The sequence below is a fragment of the Nesoenas mayeri genome, assembly GCF_963082525.1.
Source record: "Nesoenas mayeri genome assembly, chromosome: 8".
In the NCBI taxonomy this organism is placed as follows: domain Eukaryota; kingdom Metazoa; phylum Chordata; class Aves; order Columbiformes; family Columbidae; genus Nesoenas; species Nesoenas mayeri.
Genome location: NC_137554.1, coordinates 27605240 through 27628013, shown reverse-complemented (window position 1 = coordinate 27628013; position 22774 = coordinate 27605240). Strand labels below are relative to the sequence as shown.

General features: G+C 49.1%; 1 protein-coding gene across 5 annotated transcripts in view; it reads left to right on the top strand.

Moving 5' to 3' along the window:
* The window catches only part of PBX1 (PBX homeobox 1), a 127241-nt gene extending 106782 nt beyond the window's left edge, over window positions 1–20459 (top strand). For 4 of the 5 annotated variants that reach the window (XM_080348625.1, XM_080348628.1, XM_080348629.1 and 1 more), the window contains 4 exons: window positions 170–329; window positions 7379–7491; window positions 8926–9015; window positions 15470–20458. In XM_080348625.1, the coding sequence (XP_080204751.1) occupies window positions 170–329; window positions 7379–7491; window positions 8926–9015; window positions 15470–15562 (456 nt within the window). In that variant the 3' untranslated portion in view covers window positions 15563–20458. Of the gene's footprint in view, window positions 1–169; window positions 330–7378; window positions 7492–8925; window positions 9016–15469 lie in introns of all 5 variants that reach the window. The other variant, XM_080348626.1, reaches the window with a different exon arrangement.
* The last annotated feature ends 2315 nt before the right edge of the window (window positions 20460–22774 follow it).

The window sequence follows — 22774 nt, the reverse complement described above, 5'->3', positions numbered from 1 at the left end:
TGGTATGGCATGCACAGTTAGAAGGTGCTTCCTTCCACAGCTAAGAAAATGGGGGAAAGAGGGAAAAAAGAATATGCACTATTAACCTGAGCTAATCCACCTTCCACACTAGCTGCACTCGCCAGAGCCGAAACGTTAACGTCTTTGTCTTCTCTTGAACTCACTCTAGGTATCAAACTGGTTTGGAAATAAGAGAATCCGGTACAAGAAGAACATAGGTAAATTCCAAGAAGAAGCCAATATTTATGCTGCCAAAACGGCTGTCACAGCTACCAACGTGTCAGCACATGGAAGCCAGGCTAACTCACCCTCAACTCCCAATTCAGCTGGTTAGTTTTTGTTGGTTTATTTTCTTTGGTTTGGGTTGTTAGTGTTCATTTTTTTATTTGTTTCCTCTCTTCCTCTAAACTCTTTATTTTCTCCTTCTGGTTATTTCAATTTTGATTTTCTGGTTTTGGTTGGCTCACTTTTGTGGTCTCAAAAAATAATAAAAGAGAAATGAGTTTGGTTTTGGGGGTTGTTTGGCGGGGGGGAGGGAGTAGTTTATTTGCTTACACACACACACACACCTTTTTTCTCTCTTTACTCTCTTTTCTTTCTTTTCTCTCTTTTCTCTCTTTTCTTTTTCCCTCTTTTCTCTTTTCTTTTTCCTCTTTTCTCTTTTTTCTGTCTTCCCCTTCCCTGTTCTGTTTTTGTTGGAAAAATGATGTGATCAGACCTTGTGACTGACAGTGCCAGGTTGGGGGTTTTATGCATAGATGGTAAACACAAAATCAGAAAAATGATGTGAAAAAAAGATTGCTGGGATTGCTCGCACTTCGTGGGGAGAAAAAAATATGATCAAAATGTCATTGTGTAATGATGAAAGCATGGGTGACCTTAATGGATAAAATTGAATATTTCTGGGATGACCTAACTCACAGTATTTTGGGGGTTGTTTTGGGTAGATTTTTACCCTTTGATTTTTCCTTCTGTTGTGGTTGCCGTTGATTGCTTACATGGCAATGTCTGGATCACCTGCAAGAGTGTACTCTGTGTGAATTTTATTTTTCCTTTGTGTCAGTGCAATCCAGGGAAGTCCATGCGTCCTTCCCTTTCCCCTGTCCCTGCCCATTTGCTGTGGTTTCCATTTGTTTGTTTTGAGGGTCAAAGGCACAGAGCACTTTGCCCAGATTTCAACTCCTCTGCTAGAGAATGATGCTTTAGTTCATGTGTGGTCCCTACCACGAGGACAACCAACCCACCAGTGCTCCCAGGCTTCAGCTGACTGCTCGTGCTCCGCTCCCAAGAGCGATGGAAAATCAGGATTTGGTTAAAAGGAGTGGGAAAAAAAAAGTGATCTTCATGCGTGCCATTTACTTTGTTACCCATACAAATATCTGTGTGCTGCTTTTCTTTTTAGAGGTGAGAGGGTGAGCGGGAATGTGTCACTTTTGTGCCTTAGAGCTCGGTGTCTGCTCATGGTGCCCTCTCACCAGGGCGTGATGCTCGCTGTTGTCAGGTAGGCAGCTTAGAGGAAGGAAATGATGTGGGCAGCAGGAGAAACTGGATGTTAAGCAGACCACCCGTGGTCCACCATGCAAACACTGGTTGCTATCAGGACCTGCTTCTGTAGTGAGAACAGCCCTGCCTGTGACAGGTATCAGAGGAGTCACACCCCAGAAGCAGCCCCAGATCTGGAGGATTTGAGTGGAAAGTGAGAGCCAGGGGTCAAAAAAGAGGAGAAGCCAGTGGCACGTGTCTCTGGCTGGTCTCCCAAAGCAGCCCTGCTCTGTGCTGGGGAGCTGGTGCACGCCTTACAGGGACTCACCTGGGTGGCTGGCACGGAAGCGAGTGGTTTATTCAGTTGGGCAGTGGAGAGAAGTCCCTACACACAACCCCCTGATTTCCAGAGGAGGTGTTGCTTGCTAGGGGTCTACCCACAGACCTACCTAGAGCAGAGATGTTGCAGGTCAGAAATGCTGCTGGGGGGCATCTCTCCCTCCTCCTCCTCGCCCAGGGCTGCCTATGAGCGAGCTCTGCCACCTGCTTGGGCTCGGTTGATGTGCTCAGAGGGCTCAGGTAGATACGGCAGAGTTTTGCAGGAACAGATGGTTTGCAGGAACGTTGTTTGATACTTTTTTGTTTGTTTAGGGTTTTTTTTCCCTTCTCCTTCTATTGTTTGAACTGCTGAAGATTCAGATAGTTTTAAAAATGTCATCATCCTTTCCAGACAGTTCACTCAAAATACGTGGTCATGTGGGGTCTCTTGACTTGAACACCCCCTTGTAGAAAAGGCTGGGAGGCAGAGAGCAGAGGGAGATGTTGAGGGAGATGCCTGCTGCAGTCCACATCAGCCTGGACCAAAGCGACACAGCTTTTCCTTCTTTGCCTCTTTTCTTCAACTGGAGTCAGATCCAAAGGTCCAGAATAGCAAGGGAAGATCTCCCCAGCTGAACCGTGGGGATGTAACAGCTCAATCAAGCATCCTTGCATCGCCACATTGTGGGGCAAAGCCCATCCTGAGGATATCTGAAGGTGTGTGACTTCTCCTGCTTCGGGTTGTCCTGGAGGTGCTAGCAGCAAGAAGCACACCTGTACACACTGGGTCTGAAATAACCTGCCTGTGAAAGGTTTGGAGGACGGTGTCAAGGGCCATAAGCCATCTGGATGTGCTGAATTGCCCTGGGAGGAACATCAAAGTGGATGAAGAGGTGAAGGACTAAGATGGCTGATGCCCATCCTTTTACACCTTGGACTTTATTTTGGTTTTAGATCATTGGCTGAGACTTTTGTGAGGAAGGAGGCTGAGCAAAGGCCGGATTTGCAGGGAATTTTTGGGATCTTCTGGTTTAAATACATTGTAGGGCATGTGGAAAGAAAGAGGGTAGGCAAAGGACAGGTCATGAGAAAGAAGTGACCTGCAACACTGTCCCTGGAGAGCCGTGATGTTGGAAGAGGAGATGGAACTGGATGCACTGGGACCTGGGACAGGAGCTAAATTCATTTCTGCGGTGGCTACGCAGGCCCATCTGTTCTCTGCATTGATGCCCATGTTACCGGAGATCGGTGAATGGCTACAGTCAGTCAAAGAGATTGGCCACACGTTGACAAGGGCAAGGATTGCATCTGTCTGGCCATCTGGCACGTTCAGAGCAGAGTACCCCATCCTCGGTCACCCAGGCCTGAATGTCAAACACCTTTTCATCCTGAATACGCACAGTTGGGCTTTATCAGCCAGATGTTCAAATAAGCTGAGATGCCTGGTGTATTTGGGCTAACAACTCCCCATCCTCACTTTGATTGCCCAGACAGTCTCAGCACAAAAAACACATGGCAAATGAAAGCTATTTTATGTGGGCAGACCCTTTTGCCAAACAGAGTCCTCAAGGGCCACACACAGGTGATGACATCCAGTGAAGTCTTCCACGCAGAGCAGCCAAAATTGGCCTGAACTGATGTTTTTTATTCCTGCTCACTCTCTTGTTTTGTAAAAATCTTGTTACAAAGCTGCTGATGAAGGGTACAGTGCTGTCCGGTGATGTACTACATCAGGCACAGGCCTGATTGCTGTATCTTCTCTGCCTTTCTCCATTTGTTGCAATCACTTGTCTAGAACACAGTGCTGGAGAGGACCCTGCTGCTCTGGTCATGGTCTCACTGTCTTCAGTGTTGGTTAGCAAGTGCAAAAGAATAAGTGTCCTGATGGGTCATTCCAGGCTTCTAGACCTGTCAAACTCAGTGGCTTTGTCCAGCTGAGGAGCTGCATGGTCCATCGTGTTCTTCCCTCATCTTTGGCCATGGTAGGAACACAAGCAAAAGTTACAGGGAGGGTAAATTCTGTGCTCTCAATGTGCGTGTGTCATTGACTTCAATATGTATACATGACCAAAGCTGAATTCAGTGGTTCAGTGTGCTGGATCTCTGTCTCATTGGTGGTAGGTGATGGAGGCAGCAGATGAGGACAGCTTGATTTCAGCTCCAATGAACACCATTACTATGTTTGTTTATTCTTGACGCTGTTTGAATTGTTGGATACTTTAGAGAAAAGGACTTTTTAGAGGTGGAAGTTGAGACTGTGAAAATGTTAAAGAATACATTAGAGAAGCTGGAGAAGAAGCTCTCTGAAGAACTGGAGAAGTGGTGTAAGAAATACCAGCAATCAAGCTTGGCAAGGTGCCTGAATTGGAGGCAAACTTAAAGTGGGTTTTGCTCATTAGAAATGTTAGGAGTGGCAGAGGTCTCTTTGTGGCTGTTATTTTGATGTAGGCTTTCACCCAGTGGCAAGATCGAAGTGCTATACCTTGTTAAAACATTTCCAGTGCTCTTTCTAAAGTTGGTGATGACGTCATAGAAACTCAGCACTAAGGCATAGTGGTGATAGGTCTTGGATTTGATGACATGTCTAGATACTGAAGGTGAACCACTGTTCCACACTGCTACAAGTCATGAAAAGTGTTGGTTTTTCTGGTGTGGGTTCGTTTTTTTTTTGGTCTATACACAATAGCATCAAGGGACTACCATGCCAAGGTCATAGCCCTTTCCTCCTGGGCTCATAAGTCAAACATGATTGTTACTTCTCAGTTCTTGAGGAGCCTCAGATCAAATTGTGACCACTGAAGACTTTGGTGTGTTCATAACAGAGCCTTGCAGAGGGACGGATTAGATTTATGATGGAGCCTCCTCTAGTGGAAGGATTTGACTTGCATTCTCAGATCTTGCCTCCGTGGAGGATACCAGAGTCTTAATTTGCAGCACTCTTCACGTTCCTGCCCTTCTCCCACCCCAGTGCATCAGCCCCTCGTAGCCGTGTCTCTGAGACTTTGGGCCATCGTAATTTTCATACATGGCCCGTACATAGACAGCAGAGTGCTGAAGCAGCAGAGCGGCAGCGCAAAGGGCTCTCTGCAATTATGCCTCCAATACAAACTCATCCATACATGCAGGGCCATTGGTATGCGCATATTTAATCTTTGCATCCGCATCAGCAGCAAGACATGTTTACCGTTTAGATATGCACATATATTGTAAAAATACCCTGTGCCAATAACAGTATATATCTTGTTAGTGACATCTCCAGCACTCCTCGTGATTTCCAAGACACCGGTGCTCTTCAGAACTAGAGTTTTTGGCTGTTTGTTTATTTTCATTTCCTTCCTCCCAGTCTCAGTTTTATGGTCAGGTTTGTTAAGTTTCTATAAAATATCAGTTAAGTTCATGGCATTTTTATTTGTTATTATTGTTATAATTTTATTTCGGCAGGGGAAGGTGGGATGAAATCTTGCTCTGCTGGGGGCAGAGCCGCAGCGGAGTCCTGTCAGGTGCTCAGGGATTCCTGAGTCTCTTCCCTCCTCTGCCACTGAGTATTTGTGTGATCTCAAAGATTTCTGCTCACCTTAAAAGAACAGGAGAATATTCTCTGCTTCTTGTGAGCAGTAACTGCAAAATCCCTTGGTTCTCAGCCACTTGGGAGTACAAAAGCATGTTATTGCTTTGTGCTTTTATGCCGATGGCCAAAGCGATTGTTCAGAAAACCCAGTTGGAAGCATCTTTGTGTCTGTAAAAAGTGCCCGACTTCATGCTTAAGGTTGAGCAGTTTCAGGGTGGGCTCTCCTCAGTCTGTCAGCTCCTTTCCATAGTTTTTTTGCCTTTAAAACAGTGAGTAACCTGAGAGGTTGGGAAGTGACAGGAGCCCTTTGCCAGCTGAGCAGAGGAGGTGATGGTTACAGCTGCCTCCTGCCGAGTCCGGGTGACTTTACGCCGCGGTGTGGGATTGCCGTCTGGAACGGCTTGGGCAGGGATGACAGTGAGCGCAGACAATGAGCTATTCCTGATCCAGGACTCGCTGTGCTCCAGATGAGTCTTTCTCTTGACTGTCGTGGGCGTTGTATCTAGCAGTGATGTTTCTGCTTGCCTTCAAATCTGAGAATTGCCAGCACCTGACAAAAGAGCCAGTTGCAAAGAGAGCAGCAGAGAGTTTAGTGAACATGAAGTCTCCAGCATAGGCCTGCCACCTGGCCCGTGACCTGTCTTGGAGGTGGCTTCCTTCAGAGGAGCCTTCCTGGTCCACCTCCAAGGCAGAGCTGGGGTCTGTCCAGAGTTGTTTCTTCTCTCTCCAGCGAAGGGAGAGGGATTGCCAGGTGTTTCTCAGAGCGTACGCATGAGCCATAGTTGGGCAATTCCACCAGGACTGTGGTTGCCAGTTCTTCCAAGTTGGAAATGGCAGTGGAGATATGAGAGTGTTTCTGGGGTTGGAGCTGAAAGCGTAGCTGACCTGGGCCCCTGAAGTCTCTCCTTTCCAAGGCTAACGTCATGTGTATAACCAAACCTTGCACGTTGAGCTGTCTCACACTTAACGCGCTGATCTGCACGACAAGTTCTGAAATAATCCCATAAAACCTTTTTATTTTTTTTTAACCCCCTTCCCTCCTTCACCACCTTCCAGTTACATAATGGGTTTGTGTCTCTCATTCAGTAGCTGAGGAGGTGCTCAGTTATCTCAAAGCTGAAAGCAGAAACCCTTGTTTCTGCAAAGGCGGAGGTTTTTTTTGTTTGTGTTTTTTCTTCTCCTGATCCCACCCAGTTGTCTTCACCTTTAAAATCTTTTAGCGTAACATGGGCGACTGATGCATGCGGTGGGAAATTCGCTTATTGAGCTTGTTCTTCTGGGGCAGCTGGCCCGGGAGGGCTGTGACGTGACAGGCGCTGGGAGTCTAGCCCAGGTTCCTTCACGTTTTTTGCAAGCCTTCGCTCCCGATGTTCTCCATGTCCTTCCAGTGCTGAGTTCCTGATGTCCTGAAGGCAAAGCCCACGCGCTGCTCCCTCGCTGAGCTCCCCGGGGCTCCGACCGTGGAACTGGATGGGGTCTGGACGTGCTCACCCTGCAGAGAGCAGCCTGGTGTAGACTTACCCACCCTGATCTGAGCTTCTCAGAAACAGTAGTGTGGACCCAAAAAGGCTTCTGCTCTCGGCAGCGAGGCTTGTTTGGGTAATTCTCTTCTCCAGTGCAGTCTGATGGGTGAACACCTCCAACAACCGAGATTTTCAAAGCTACCTGAAGGATTTTGATGCCCTGAAATGAAGGGAAAGGGCTGTCTGAGTCCTCCAGGCTGGGTTTTGTTTGTCTCAGTCCAGAGCATGAAGAATCCTTCCTCCAGCTGAGGAGCTGTTGAAGAATGTTCTTGGCATTGAGCTGTAACAACATGTGGCTTTGAATAACCTCAAGAGTGCATCCTTTTATTTTTTTTTGTTTTGCTTGCTCTGTTCTTTATACTACTAACCTGACTGTGTGTTTTGTTTTTGTGGTTGCTTTGCATGTTGTTCCTTCCTCTTGGCTGAGAGTCATGGGGTGGATCTTTTTCCTTTCTGTGATTCAGGTGCCTCACTCTTTCCTTTCCAGGTTCTTCCAGTTCTTTTAACATGTCAAACTCTGGAGATTTGTTCATGAGCGTGCAGTCTCTCAATGGGGATTCTTACCAAGGGGCCCAGGTTGGAGCCAACGTGCAGTCACAGGTAGGGACCCATCCGATGTACTGCCAGTGAATGCATTAGTGTTGGAGGAGCCTTTGATTGTATTGGCACTTCTCCTTCCCGTCCGAAAAAGAGCAAATCTCAACCAGCACAAACAAACCAACCGACACTTTAAAAAAGGCAAACCAAACCGAAAAACCAACCAACCAACCAAAAAAAAACAATAGCAACAACCGCCAAAAATTCAATCCAAAACAAACGAAAACCAAACACGCAAACAAACCAACAACCATGGTCTTGAGGAGAGTTGCCCACACTTTGTGAATGCATTTGGCTCTGGCTTGATAGTCGTACTAGGAGGAGAGGAGGTTTAGGAGAACAGGCATGACCTCAAACAAAAGCAGCTGAGGTTTAGGTTCTACTTGCTTTATTCCAAGGGAAGGGGCCAGATGTTTGGACTGGTGTCTCGTTTTACAAGACTTCCACTTACTCTTGTGATGCCAAACCACGTGTCTGCTGAAAGGCGAGAAATGCTCAAATACACAGCTAGATTTTTCTTTTTTTTTTTGGTAATTAAAAGCCACCCCTCATCATCTCCAAAGCACAGGCACTCACAGCACCCATGTACACACCAGCAAGACAGAGCAAGGGAGCTTTGAGTAGCGTTACTGAAACGTCAACCTGTGCTTTTGGCAAAAAAGAAAAAAAATTAAAATAGCCAGGAATTCATTCAGATCTCCCACCTCCCATCTGGCGTCCAGATGTGCCATGAGTCCGATCTCTGGCATCTAAGGCTCTGTACTGTGTTGAGAGACGGCAGCCACTCTGACACTTCTGCATCGGGCAAGGAGAGCTCTCGAAAGCTGAGGCTGCTCCCCTGGCCGTGCTGGATGCCATCCGTGGGCAACGGGACGTGCTGACCGTGCATCCCGTTGCCGGGGCTGGGCTGGGGAAGTGGAGGGAGAGGAACGGGAGCTGCCGGTGCCTTTGCCATGGTAGGTATGTTCTCCTCCTGGGCCCTCCAAAATGAAGGCACTTGGCTGGCTCTGAGGGTCTCCTTCCACTGCCGCAAGCATCCCGGCGCTTGGGGCTGAAGGGTGGAAGGGGATAGGAAGGTGGGTCCTGGAGCGCGGTGGTGGAGCTGGCGGCAGTGATGTTCTCCAGGAGGTCCCACCCCACACTTGCCATCCCCGTTCTCCCTCTCCGCTCTTTGTTGCAAGACTTGGGACCAAGGAGAGTGTGATGGGGCAGGCGGGGGGTGGCAAGGGAGGCAGGAGTGTTCCTCTGCTCGGCTCTTACCACGAGATCAACTGCAGTTCTCTTTTCCCCCTCTTTAAATACATACCATTATTATTATTTCTATTATTATTATTACTGTTTGTTTTTACCTTGCCAAAGATAAACCAAAGTGGGTTTTTTGCCCACTAACCTTTCATTCACGCTAATTTGTGTCTTTGTTGTCGTTGGTCTGTTTAGGTGGATACCCTTCGCCATGTTATCAGCCAGACAGGAGGATACAGTGACGGACTCGCAGCAAGTCAGATGTATAGTCCGCAGGGCATCAGTGTAAGAAAAAAAAATAGGCTTGGGTTCTTGTTTTTATTTTTTTCCTTTTTGTTCTCTCACTACCAATTATTTCAAAGCCACAGGGCTCAGAATGCCACTTAGTAGGACTTGTCTTTGCTTTTACGGTCACCTAGTTTATTGCTTCTGTATCGGTCACGCCAACGGCAGAGCTTTGCCCACAAAAAAAGTGGCGACCGGGCAGGCTTTGTGCAGGCAGCTGGCGTCTAGGACTGTCACAGCCGATCAGTGTTTGCCCGGCACCTGCGGCCACACGCGCTCGGCCGAGAGGAGCTGCTAAACAGGTGACACCTCGCGTCACCGCGGTGGGGAATGTCACCACAAACACCCCGGTCCAGAGGTGGCTCCACATGGAGGCCAATGGCACCATCCTGGAGCGACCATCTAAAAATAACCCATCCCTGGCCGGCATCCGAAAGCGACGGGGTTGGCGGCAATAACGCTTGCAAATAAAAAGAGAAAAAAATAAAAATAAACAAAGCCAACCAACGTCAACCCAAGAAAACCTCGCCCAACCAGGCTGGAGGAGAATGCGAGGGGGAGGGCGGTCTCTGGAGCATCTTCTCCTTGTTCTTGGGTGCGCTGGCGGGTTCTGACTAGCATGAAAATTCGTAGCGACAAGCTGTGTCGCACAGGGGGAAATCGATCAGACACACACAAGGAGAACCCAGTGTAGATTCGGGACAGCAATCCAACTTCATTTCTCAGATCAATCGTCCACCATCTCAGCGGCAGTGACAGCAAGCTGGGAGAAGAGGGCAGCCTGGAAAAGGAGGCTGTGAGCGCCGAGTGGGTGGTGGCGGTGGTGTCCGAGGTGGCACGGAGGAGGGGGTGGGTGGCCTTGGACGTGGCTGGTTGCCGCGATCCCCATCGAGGAGGCTGAAGGTTGAGGTGGGGTGACTCTCTGGGTGGGATGGTGGTCCCGTGGTGGAGCACCCCGGCATGGTGCATTGTCTGGTCCCATCACCCTCTCATCCAAGGCTTGTGCCGGTTGTCACCTTGTGTGTGACCATCTTTGGGCTGGCACGGGGAGAGGGGTGTGACGGGACGGGGGGCTGTGCTACCCTCTCCTGCAGGCACCACGCTTGACGTCAGGAGGCAGAGACAGGGGCAGGGAGGATTTGTGAAGTAATGTAATTGAACATGTGCAGATAATTATGTCTCATTACATAAGCCCGTTGCAAAAACGGCACTTGGAAATGCCACATGAAAGAGCCTATCGTTCCGCATTAATTTCTCCGCGCGCTTGAATTTATTCCCTTTCTGGCTTTTTAATACTTAGAGAGTAAATGAATCGCAGGCTGATCATGATAAGAGATGATACTTTTGTATAAATTAAAATACCCCCAAGGAAAGAGGCTGAGCTGATTATGGTTGCAGTTGGCTTGGAAAATAACAGTGAGCTGGGTTAAGCCAAAATTTGGGGGGGAGGGTTGCTACTGGGGATTGTGAGGCAGGGAAGGGGCAATAGGGGAGAGGAGAAGAAAGAAGTAGTGGAAACTCGAAAGCCAAATAGGACAAGGAGCGCTGGGCATTTCTGGCTGGGGTACTGGGAGAACCAGTGTCACCATGAGCAGCACTGAGAATTGGTGAGCTGAGAGTGGCAGGGGCTGAGCTCTGCCCCCTGCACCCCCCAAATGAGGACCCAGCATGGTGACATCTGATGGCTCCTCAGGCTGGTTTCTGGGGCGGACAGGAGCCCAAACTGTTGTTCAGAGAGGGGCAGAGTGGCAAGTGGGCAGAGTGACCACCTGGGTTTGGGGAGTGACTCTTTGTTTCTTCATAAAGCTCCCGGTAGGCACAGGGAGCAAGGCAGGGAGTCCAGAGCTGAGCAGATAGTTTGGGAAGCATCTTCTGGGTTGTCTTTCTGTCCCCAAATGTTTTGTTTCCTCCATATCCCAGGCCGCATGCTCCTGCCTGTATCTTTTATTGTCACTTAGTGTCTTCCCATGCAGCTAGGTCCCTTGATGGACTCCGCTTTGTCCACCCTGAAGCGTGGCTGCCCTCTGGGAAGTGTTGGTCCTGGGCAAGATCCTGGAGAGCTGCTCAAGCGCAGGCAGGGTGGCTGTCTCGTAGCAGGCAGGGCTTCCCTGCCTCTCCCCTGAACCCTTTAATGCCAAGGAAGGGCAGCGCAATGCGGAGGAAAGCTGCTAGTGACACGGAAAGCTGCCGTCCCCGCGTCACCCCAGCATCCCCGTGAGCTGCTGGAAGGAGATGAGCCGAAACCTAGTCAAGAGCCCTGTCACAAAGATGTCTGCACGGGGCTGAGGTTAAGTCATCCCCGGAGCCTGTCAGGGCTGGGAAGTCAGCAGCAGGTTGCCCAGCTCCACCGCTGCAAACCTTGGTGGGGGAGACAGCGCTCGAGGTTTGCCTTCCTTGGTGGAGGATGAATTTTTAAACGCGTGTAAGTCATGACAGCTGAGGACGGGAATCTTCCCAAAGCCTCGTTCCCTCTGTGGCCCTGCTGCTCGATGTCTGACAGGCCGCTCCACGGGCCTGAAAGGGCTGGAGTCGGTTCTGCATCGTTAGCAGGATAATGGGCGATGTTCCGTCTCTGTGACTGGTGGTGATGGCTGAGGCAGAATGGGAACAGCTGCCTTCTCCTCTGCAGGTGGAGATGGCATCAGGCAGGGCTGGTCCCGTTAAGGATCAGGGATGCTCTTGGTGATGGAGGGATGGTAGAAGCAGAAGCTATTTTGAGGATACCCAGCCTTGGGTAGCACTGAGAGGAAGGAGGCACCCCCCTCCACCTGAATGGAGGGAGTGTTTGGGGCCTGAGCCAGCCCTTTTTGCAGGCTTTGAGGTTGGGGGTTTTGCACCATGAAGTGAGAGGTGTCTGGTCTCTCTGGACAGTGCTTGTTTGTGTACGTGCATGTGTGTCCCCAGCTGGAGGTCCCCAAGGCTCGGGGTTTCGAAGCATTTGGTTCTGGTGGGTTGTAGTAGAAGTTGGGTCCTTATTGCCATAATCCTTTGGAAGGTCCCAACTCAAAACATCGCCCTTCCTGCTGCTGCCATGTGCCCTAAATCCACAAAGTGTTTTAGGTCCCCTGTCTGCTAATTAATGAATGAGCTATAGTCATCTTAAAGGAAAAACGTTTCAGAAATGTCTTAATTTAATTTATAGATAATTTAAAAGTTAACAAAGTCTAAAATGAGGGGCTGTAAAGTTCATCAGAGTGCAAGGTTTTTGATTTAAAGCTCTGTGTGCAGAATTGTGCCTATTTACAGAGTGGTTTGTGTGACCGCGATGGCAGCAGTCACTGGCAGGTTGTGCTGTTGAGTTTTGCATCCACTCCTGTCAGCAAGGACCACTGAGCACTGGTACCTGTAGGAGTTGAGACCTCGCTTGTGCTCAGACCCCTTTCTCCAAGAATTCAGGTTTTGGAAGTTGCTACTCTGCTCCTCAGCAAGCTGTGGTTCACCATCATGATCAAGCTACGGTTCATCATCATGATCATGAGCTGGGATATGGCAGGCTTCATTGCCTGAGCTCCATCTGTCAGACATGCCTTGGTGTGTCCTCAAGACTGCTGCCCTGACCCTTGGAACACAATGGCCAGACAAGGCTGGATTCTCTGGTGTGTAATAAGAGCTTCAGTGCATCTTATGAGGAGACCCCAATAAAAGCTCTTAAAAGTTCAGAGGTTTGAAACCTCTTTGAGGCTGCTCCCTGCCTGTCAGACTTGCTGTTTTCTGGTGTGTTGGGAGGCTGACCTGACACCCTGCCCCGTCAATGGTGGGACAATGATTTGGTCACAGAAGGTGGGACATCATGACAGCCTCCATGCAAAGCAGGGGTCTCCGTTAAAAATAGGCAGAATGTCATCTCCCAGCCCCACGTAGGAGGCTAGGCAGAGAGCCAACCAGACTTACTGGAGGTTACAAAAATTATAAGACCCGAGAAACAGGCACCAAAAACAGTTGTTTCAGTGGTCCGTCACTGGAGCTCCACCACTTGGACAGCCACCAAGGACTTGCTGATGCTGTGGCACCAGGAGATGACATTTGAAGAGATGTCCTGGAGATTATTGCTCTGTCTTTAGCTTCTGCCCCTCCAGAACAAATCACAGCTGTGTGCAGGGGCTCCTCAAGAGGTCCTGCGAGGAGCAGCAACCTCCTCAGAAGACTCTGTCTATGAGGGAGACCCCAAGGGATTTATTACAGTCAGATCTCAAGGCATATCCTGGCTTTGGAAGGAGGCAGGGCTGACCTGAATGGATATGATGTGGAATGGGTAGAATCAGATATGTCCTGCACATGGTGTGGTCTGTGCAGCAACAGGGTGAACTCCAGGCAAGGAGGGATGAGTGTGGTTGGGGAAGGATCCGGCCTCCTCATGGAAGGCTTGTCCATATCAAAGGATGGTGTCAAGATGATAAAGTCACAACCAACTTTGAGGACTCCTTTCCATCTCTTGACCCATAACTTGGGGCCTCCTCAGGCTGGGAGGTCAGGAGGGTGTGGGATCCCTGTGTGTCTCTCCTCAGCATCCTCTCGGCTTCCCATGGATGTGACCGAGGTGGTCACGGGCAGCACAAACTCCTGCAACACACAAAGGCTGATTCCCAGTCTGCAGTACCATGGGGCTCCCCAGCATTTTGGAGGGGGCAGAGCGCTAAACACCAAGGGACTGCAATAGGTCTGCAAGATGTTCTTTCTCTCGCTCCTTCCAGCCGCAGCTGGCACGCAAAAGCCTCGCTAAAAATAGTGGAGCACAATGGGGACGGAGCCCTGCTCGGTGCGGCTCCCTCCGCTCCCCCACTCCTGCTTGCCGTAATGACCCTGCAAACACTAAATGGCATCTGAGTGCATTAAGCAGCAAACTCTCCAGTGACATAGCAATTACGGCTCTGAAATAGATTTGGTGCGTCACGGAAGATAAGGGTTTTGAAAGTTTCTGTTGTGATTATAGCTTGTAACTCCAACAAATAACAGGCTTGGTAATAAGAGGCTGCCAGCACAGCTATTGTGGTTCTCTCTCACTGATGGCACGTAAATTGCTATTAATGTCCTAAGTGTACTTGAATATGCCAGTCTCGGGGCGGCGGAGTTGGCTCTATGTCTCTTTTTACGTGGCCTGTCATTGTTGGGCTGATAATCTACAGTAATTGCTGCCTCTTGCAGCGGCCCAAGACGCGTAAGGGTGGATATTGCATCTCGGGGAGCGCAGGGACGGTGGGTCGGGGCCCCGCTGTGGATGGAGGCTGGTGGGGATGGTGGGCATGGAGAGGTCTCTTAATATTTCCTATTCTGTCTGTGCATGCCTCTGTCTTTTTTTTCCTGCGTGTCCCTCTGCGAGGTGGTTTCACCCCTCAGAATGGGGGTCAGCTCTTGGCTCCCATCTCAGCTGCCTCATGGGCAGGCAGGAGCTGGTTGGCAGCATGGACAACCCACCCGCAAGTCCCAGGTGGATGCTTGGGGCGTTGAGGATTTTCCTGCCCTTACTTCACTTTGGGGGTTTTTGGGGTCCCAGCTGTCAGGGACAGTGATGGATGCCCTGTGCCAAGAGGGACAGCCAGAAAGGGCAGAACAGCCTGGGTGTGTCTCAAATGGGACAGCTACTGCTACCGACTCGCTCGGGCAGTGGTTGGGAAGGATTAATTAGCCAAGCACTGGATCAATGTCAGAGTGAGCAGAGGAGGGTGGGTGCAACATCTGCTCCTCCACAAAGGGGATGGCAGCCACAGAGGAGCAGCTTCTGTGTGCTGCCGGATCCTGCCTGCATCAGTCAGGACCCTCTGGTAGCTCTGCTCTCGAGTGGCTGCAGAATTTGCTTCTGTGGCTGTTTTTAGGAGGAGAAACAAGTTGCCCACCCTGCTTTGCCGTACAAGCCCTTGGAGGGTTCGGATGGTGGTGGCACCTCTGTTACGCTGTGGACTGGGGTGATAAGGAGTGTGGAGGACCAGCCCCGGGTTGGCAGATATTTGTGGGTTTACTACAAAGAGAAGAGGGGAAGGCTCTTGTAGTGGGAGCAGAGAGGTGGCCCAAATCCCCGAAAGCAGCAGAAGTGTGTGGGCAGTATGACCATGCAGGGGACATGGTGGTCAGGAAGGCAGCAAAGGGGGACATGGAGCTATGCTGGGGGACATGGCACAGCTCAGTGGTTCTTGGGGACCCATTCGTTGTTCTGCGTCTTCATAGCACCTGGGGCTGCATAATGTCCCAGGATGGGGTTTCTGGAGTGAGGTGTTTGCTATTTTTCACCTCCCACCAAGGGGAAGGGTCTTAGGGTCATGGTCCTTAGGGACATGGTTTAATGCCAGTGTTGGGTTAATGGTTGGACTCGATGGTGTTGAGGGTCTCCTCCAACCAGAATGATTCTATGATGTTTGCCTCTGCCAAGGGAGAAGCAGGGGGATCCAAGGTGGATGGGTGGCTTGGGTAGGGCCAGCTCTGCTCTTGGGTGACTGACATCTCTGTGTCTCCCTCCCCGTAGGCTAATGGAGGTTGGCAAGATGCTACTACCCCGTCGTCGGTGACCTCCCCCACAGAAGGCCCTGGCAGCGTTCACTCTGATACCTCCAACTGATCTCCCAGCAAATTGCATCCCTGGCTGAGCCAGCCCCGGCGGGGGCAGGAGGGGAGGGCGCCTCTCCTAACACTGCAGCAGTCAGACTGGAGGTGAACCCAATCAGCACACACAAGAAGACTCCTTCTCTTCTCTGCTCTTCGTCGGGATGCTTTTTTTCAGCCAATCTGGACACTTCTTTATACTCTCTTCCCTTTCTTTTCTGGGTAGAAGTCGCTCTCCCCCCGTCCCTGCCACCACCACAACACCGCTCCCTTCCCCTCAACCCCTTCCCACCGAAGGATATGTCAACATGTAGAAGGATTTTTAAGGAGGAAAAGCAAAAATCAACCACCGCGACACAAAACAGCCCCAAAGCAGTGTGCGGCCTCGCACTGGGCATCTATCTGAGGAGCCACAAACATACCTCAGTCACATCTCACCCCTTTACTTGCAGGCAGCCTCTCTCGTCTCTCACGCTACCTCTCCCTAGGGAACTGTCACCGCAGCCTCGCTGCCATGTCATCTCCGCTGGGCCAGCCGCAGCCAGCACGTCACCTCTCCGTGCCCAGCCCTGCCTCGGTGAGCTGTCCCTCAGGCTCTGCCGGTGACAGGGCGGGTGGACACGGGCCCCTGTGCATGTAGGAGAGGGAGCCAGCATGCTGCCCTTCACTTCAAAAAGGTACCGGCCCATTCCCACTCCGGGGACACTGGTGACTTCTCCTGGTCCCTGCCCTGCTCTGCCGTGCATCCCAAAGCTGGATGAGCCGTGAAACCCCTCCGTGCTCCCTGCCCGCCGTTGGAGGGCAGGACAGGAGGGAAAGAAGGGAGACAGAGGCAGGTGGGAAACGGCCATCGCTGACGATGAAGGCGCTGAGCACCTCTGCGGTGTTCTACAGGATTGGGCATGGATTGATGGGAGCCCAGCAGGCCTCACAGCAGCTAGGGAGGCTGGCGGTGGAGTGTTTTTCTGGTGAGGAGAGCGTCACGGGGTGTTGACTCGTGTTTTTGGGAGTACGCCGCGCTGCAGAAGCTGGAGGAGGTGTGATCCCCAGTGCAGGCAAGACCCACAGAGAGTGGTGCCACCCGCTGCCATCCCAAAGCCCTGCCAGGCAGTGAGGGATGGGCAGTGGGATCCCAGAGGCTGGATATGGTGGGGTGAGCACATTGGGTGCTTTTGGTTAACGCAACAGGTTTGCTTGAGGGTGAAGGCTCTGTGAGATGGGTTGATGCCTCACTCGGGGATGTTGTTCAACTGAAGGTGCTGGTTTTATCCTGGGAGCAGTATCCCAAGTCACGGGAGCACTCATGGGATTTTCTGCATGGCTTTTCTAGTTCACTTTTTGGACAAGTGGTGATGGGTGGTGCTGAAACACCCTTTCAAGCAGCTGACAACTGGGAGGACATGGCTTTGGTTGAGGAGCAGGGTGCAGAGGGACTGGTTTGCCCCAAGCAACGGGCTGAGCTTCATGCCTGGGCAATACTTTTGGCCACCAGTTCTTCCAGCAGATGCAAGGAGGCTGAGGTGGCCCACGGCAAGACCCTGGGTGTCCTGGGGACCGGGGTGAGTGCAGCATGTCTGGCACCTTGTGATGGACCCTAATACCTCTTGGCAACATCTCACACTCTTGTATGTCCATGCCCACTCTGCCTGTGCAGGTACCAACCATCTGGAGATGGGAACTGCCAGCTCAGAGCAGCGTTAAGCAGAACAATTTAAAGTTAAAGCTCTGCCAGAAAAATTTCCACCTTTTTGCTGTCACCTTGCAGCATGACTCACCCGAAGTGAAGGTGAAGCCTGCCTTTCATTGGGAAACAAACCCAGAAGGCTCCAAAACACTTGCTCTGAAATTTCTGACCTTACCCTAAATACCTAAAGTCCTCATATGGTGTATTTTCTGTTTCTGGGCTGGTGGGATCACAGTAGGACACGAAAGGTGGATGAGAAACAACACACGCTGCTCCTTGCTTAGTCCTTAATTCTCCAGCGGTGAGACCCCTTCTACTCCTCCTTGTGCATCCCTTCCTGGGGATGGGGACGATGCTGCAGACATGATGTGACACGTGCGGTCGAGGGACCCTCCCAGCTGCTCCCAGAGCAATGAGAAGGTTGGTTCCCCGCCAGGACGGTGCTGCCCATCTTCCCGAGCCGTGCGCCTTCCCGCTCTCCTCCTCCTCCCCCAGTGCAGCCTTTGAACCATTTCCAGCTCCTTTTACACGAAACCGTTCCCGGGGTGGCGGAAGCGGCAGCAGTGCCGTTCCGACGGGAACGCCACCTTACCAGAATGACCCAAAACCACCCGTTCAGCAGAGCCGGCCCGTGCTAGGGGCGCATCCCCCTGCCCTGCGCCCCTGCCCGGGCAGGGCCCTCGCTCCTCCGCGGTGCTTTGCAAACCACCTCCTTGTTTTCCCGGTTGGTCCCTGCGGTTCGCGTTGCCTTTTCCTTTGGTTTGTTTATTTCTTTTACATTTTGGGGGTTTGTTTCTCCTCCCGTTTCTCCCTCCCCAATCCTGAGTGTTGTGGGGTTTTTTTTTCCCCTTCTTCTTTTTGTTGTATTTTTTTTGTTTTTCTGCCCAGAAAATCCTGACTTCGATACCAAAAAAAAAAAAAGAAAAAAAAAAAACCACAACAAAGCAAACAAAAAAGAAATCAACAAAAAAAATAACAAAAAAACCCTGCAGAAACTAAAATAATAAGAAACACAACAAAACAAAAACACGAAAAAACTCGACGATTCTTTCAGCTTTATTAACATTTTCCATTGTTTCTTGCGATTTGTGTCTCGTTCTTTGTAGTATTGATGATAACGAACATTTGATAATGAATGTTCTTGTATATTCAGATAAAGGAGAAAAAAAAAAACCAAAAACGCAGTTGGAATTTAATAGTGTTTATAATAAAAGAATAAAAAATGACGCAAAATTGAACAGGGGGATGGTCCCATCCCTGTTCTTTCTGTGGCAACATGCGCTTCATTCCTGTATAGTTTATAACATCAAACTACCTACATTCATCTTCTTTTTGTTTTGTTTGTTTTTCCCATGGTTTGGTTGGGGTTTTTTTTCCATTTTCTTGCATTTGTGAATTAGTTCAAGAATGCTAGAAAAGTGTAGAGTTGTGCACACTCATTTCTTCTTACACAATGTTTAAAAAAGTGACAGTAATTCATTTTGTAAGACTTTAAAAAGGAAAAAAAATGGTTGGAATAGCGAGCATTAATAGGTACAGTCTAACACTTACGTTTCTTAATGTTGAGACCCAGAAATTACCTTTTATTTCACTTTTTTTTTGCATTATTTGGGAGGGGGGCTTTGATGATGATGATGATGACGATGCTGAGTTGATTTGGACCTTGGCGTTGCCGCTTCCCCTGCGCTTTTGAGCTGTGACCCAAGTGATGTGAAAATTGATTTTTTTGGTTGTTTTTGTTTTAATTTGGGGTTTTTTGGGGGAGGGGGCATCCCCCACCCATTTGAAGACCCAACCCCAGATCCTTGGCTGACTGCCATGGGGTTTTGGGGGAGGAGATGCCATGGGGTTCAAGGAGAAGCACTGAGGCAGATGCCACTTGACATCACTTCAGTCTTAAAACCGTTTTCCTCCTCCCCCTTCCCAAATAAAAACCACTTTTCACATCACTGAACTTTTTAGGGTTTGGGCTGTTATTTTTTTTAATCCCAAGGTTTCGTGGAGTCCCTTTGTTTTTGTACACCTTTATTATTATTATTATTATTAAGACGATGTAAATCAGACGTTGCCTGGGGGATTGGTTTTGTCGGTTTGCCTTGTTTTATTTTTGTTCTTGCAAAGCCCGTTCTATCTCTTGTAAAAATGATCCAGCTGTTCTGAGTTGCTTTTTCTTTTCTGTTTCCCCCCCATCTCTTTTTTTTCTTCTTCTTCTTCCTATTGGATTCCAAATATTAAAGAAAAAAAAAAAAAGGACAAAAAAAAAAAGAGAAAACCCTAAAAAAAATTTAAAAAAAGACTCTCTGTTCCGACCTGGGTTTGAAAATTTAAGCTTTTCTGCTTCTGTAAAGAAAAAGAGGCCTCTGTCTTTCTGATCCCAATTGAGACTTTTATGTTCTATGACGATACTAACAAGGTGTAGGTTTTACAGTTTCTGATTTGTACTGGTAATGCATATTCCAAATAAATAGTTTCTTTTGTTGCAAAAAAAAAAAAAAACAAAAAAAAAAAAACAAAAAAAAATTGAAACCAATCCTGTTGTGTTTTTTTGGAAGGAACCCGCGATGCTCTGGGGGTTCCTCTGTGGGGATGCAGGGGCAGGAGGGATTTGGGGTGCAGTGCTGGGGGGGTGCTCCTGCCCACGCCAATTTCTCCATTAAAAAAAGCATTTATGATCTTTCATTTTACAGTTTTAATTCATTGCTTTTTTGGACTTTTTAGTGGACTTATTTCCAAACAAACCCTACAATGGGGAGGATTTTCCTTTATCACACCCAGGGATGGAGCAGGGCTGGGGAGCAGGGCAAAGGTGGCTGGGGAGCAGGGGAAGGGTGGCTGGTTTCTTATGTGATTTTGTTTGTTTGTTTGGGTTTTTTTTTTTTTTTTTAAACTAGAATCCCTGAATTGATTTTTGCTCAGAAACGTTTTCAATTTATTTGGGTTTCTTTAAGAATAATTTGCAGTTTTAAAAAAGAGTCTGTACATGGGACAAAAACCAGCACAGCTCTGCCCAGTCCCCAGAGATGGGGGCATGAGACGTAGCTGATACAGATGAAAAGGAGATATAGATGAAAAAGGGCATGTGTGGAGAGAGGGGCTGTGATTCCCCAAGTCCCGAGCTGTGGAAAAGAGGCAAGATCGGGGCTACAAACCCCCCGACACCCCGCGGGGACCAAAGCGGAGGGAACAAACCCCCCGGGGATGCTGGAGCTGCCGCCTGCGCTCCTCCATGGATTTCTTGTCAATGATTATTCAATCTCCAGCCTGACCTTTCTCTGCTAAATAACACGGCAATATCAGCGCGGACCAGCCTCCAGCTCCGGCTGTGAATTAACTGTATCACTCTCCGGCAGGAGCCCCGCCGAGCCCCCGGCCGCCGCGCTGCCAGCCCGCCCCAGGAATTATCTCCTTCCAACGCTGCTCTCCTAACACCAGTTTAAATATCATCTTGCTCCCAGCTGTTTAATTCTAATAAACGTTCATCCTGGCTCCAAACAGAGAAATGCTAAGTCTCACTGGGCCCCGATGAGCAACAAGAAGGCAGGTGGGAGGAGGTGATGTGATCCCTGGCTGGGGGATCCTGGTGTGTAGCATCTCACACCTCTCCCAGCTCAGGTCTTTCCCACCTCCTGCAAAGAAGAGATTATTTTTAAGGTGGGAAAAGGGTACAATGAAGCCTCTCAGAATGTTTGGGAGTGGGTGGAGGAGCTGTGCTGGGTGCAGCATCATCCCTCGCTTGCCAGCTGCTTGTGGCTAAAACAAAACTCGCATGAACCAAACTGGATGGTTTGCATTTTCCTTGTTTTCATTCCCCCCACGAACCCCCCCCCCCCCATTTTTTTCTGCTAATGGTGCTCATCTTTTGCCCCCTGACACGCAGTCATCAATGGGATTTTTTTCCCCCCATTTCTTCCCATTTAGGCAACAAAGCAAACCCTGAAGGCAGGCACCTGCACTTTTTCCACTTCACGTTATATTAGGTTGGCAAAAAAGTAATTGCAGTTTGGGACCATGAATTTTAAATCATTATAAGCAGGCTCAAACACATCTTTATTCATCAAAACAGGAGCCATTACAATTCAACAAATTTTTGCCAATAAGAAATAAGTTTGTTTATTTCTGTAGTGTAAAAATCTGTGCTTTGGGATTCGACAAATTCTTGCAAAGCATTTTCTGCGTCCTTCTGATTGTGGAAGCGTTTTTCCTGCAAAAAAGTTGTCAAGATGCTTGAAGAAGTGGCAGTCAGTTGGGGAGAGGTCAGGTGAATACGACGGATGAGGCAAAATTTTGTAGCCCAAGTCGTTCAAGTTTTGAAGCATCAATTGTGTGCCGTGTCATCAGGCGTTGTGGAGAAGAATTGGGCCCTTTCTGTTGACTGATGCTGGGTGCAGGTGTTGCAGGTTTCGGTGCATCTCATCAATTTGCTGAGCACCCTTCTCAGGTGTAGCGGTTTCACTGGGATTCAGAAAGCTGCAGTGGCTCAGACCGGCAGCAGATCAATAAACTGGGACCTTTTTTGGTGCAAGTTTGGCTTTGGGAAGCGCTTTGGAGGTTCTTCTTGGTCCAACTGCTGAGCAGGTTGTCACCAGTTGTCTTATAAAATCCACTTTTCTTCATGCATCACAATCTGATCAAGAAAGGTAGAATAAGTGAAGATGACACTTCAAAGTGACACTTTTCATTTTTGGTCAGTTCATGAGGCACCCACTTATTGAGCTTTTTCACCTGTCCAATTTGCCTCAAATGCCAAACAACTGTAGAATGGTTGACATTTAGTTCCTTGGCAACTTCTTGTGTAGTTGTAAGAGGATCAGCTTCGATGATTGCTCTCATTTGGTCATTGTCACCTTCCAATGGCCACCACTGCGCTCCTCATCTTCAAGGTTCTTGTTTCCTTTGCAAAACATCTTGACCCACCACTGCACTTTACATTCAGTAGCAGTTCCTGGGCCAACCGTGTTGTTGATGTTGTGAGTTGTCTCCACTGCTTTACGACCCATTTTGAACTCATATAGGAAAATTGCTCAAATTTGCTTTTGTCTAACATCATTTCCGCAGTCTAAAATAAATATAAACTGAATAGCAAGTAATAAGTCAGTAGCAAAAGAAACATAAGAGGAGAAAAGTGCATTAAAATAATGTATAACATAACCACATTTAAGGATGTATTCCCATATCAAACAGCAAATTTTAACAATGCAAAAACTGCAATTCTTTTTGCACCAATGTAATAATATTTTAAGCCAAAAAGGGAGCGGGGAGGGAAGACACATCATGCCCCAGGGCTTGTAGGTGCCCATGGCAGAAGCTTCTAAAGACTTTTGGTGAGCAGAAACCTGCAGCTCGGTGGTGCCCCGGGATGCACCAGGTCCCTCCCAAGCTCCTCCCAAGTCCCAGCCTGAACAATGTGGATTTTTTAATCCCCATCCCCATGCCAGGAGCTCCAGCCAAGAGCCACCACCATCACCATCATCATCACCATCACCGTGGCAAAGCGCCGGCAGGGACGGGCGCAGCGCACCCCGGTTATTAATAAACCCTCCAAAC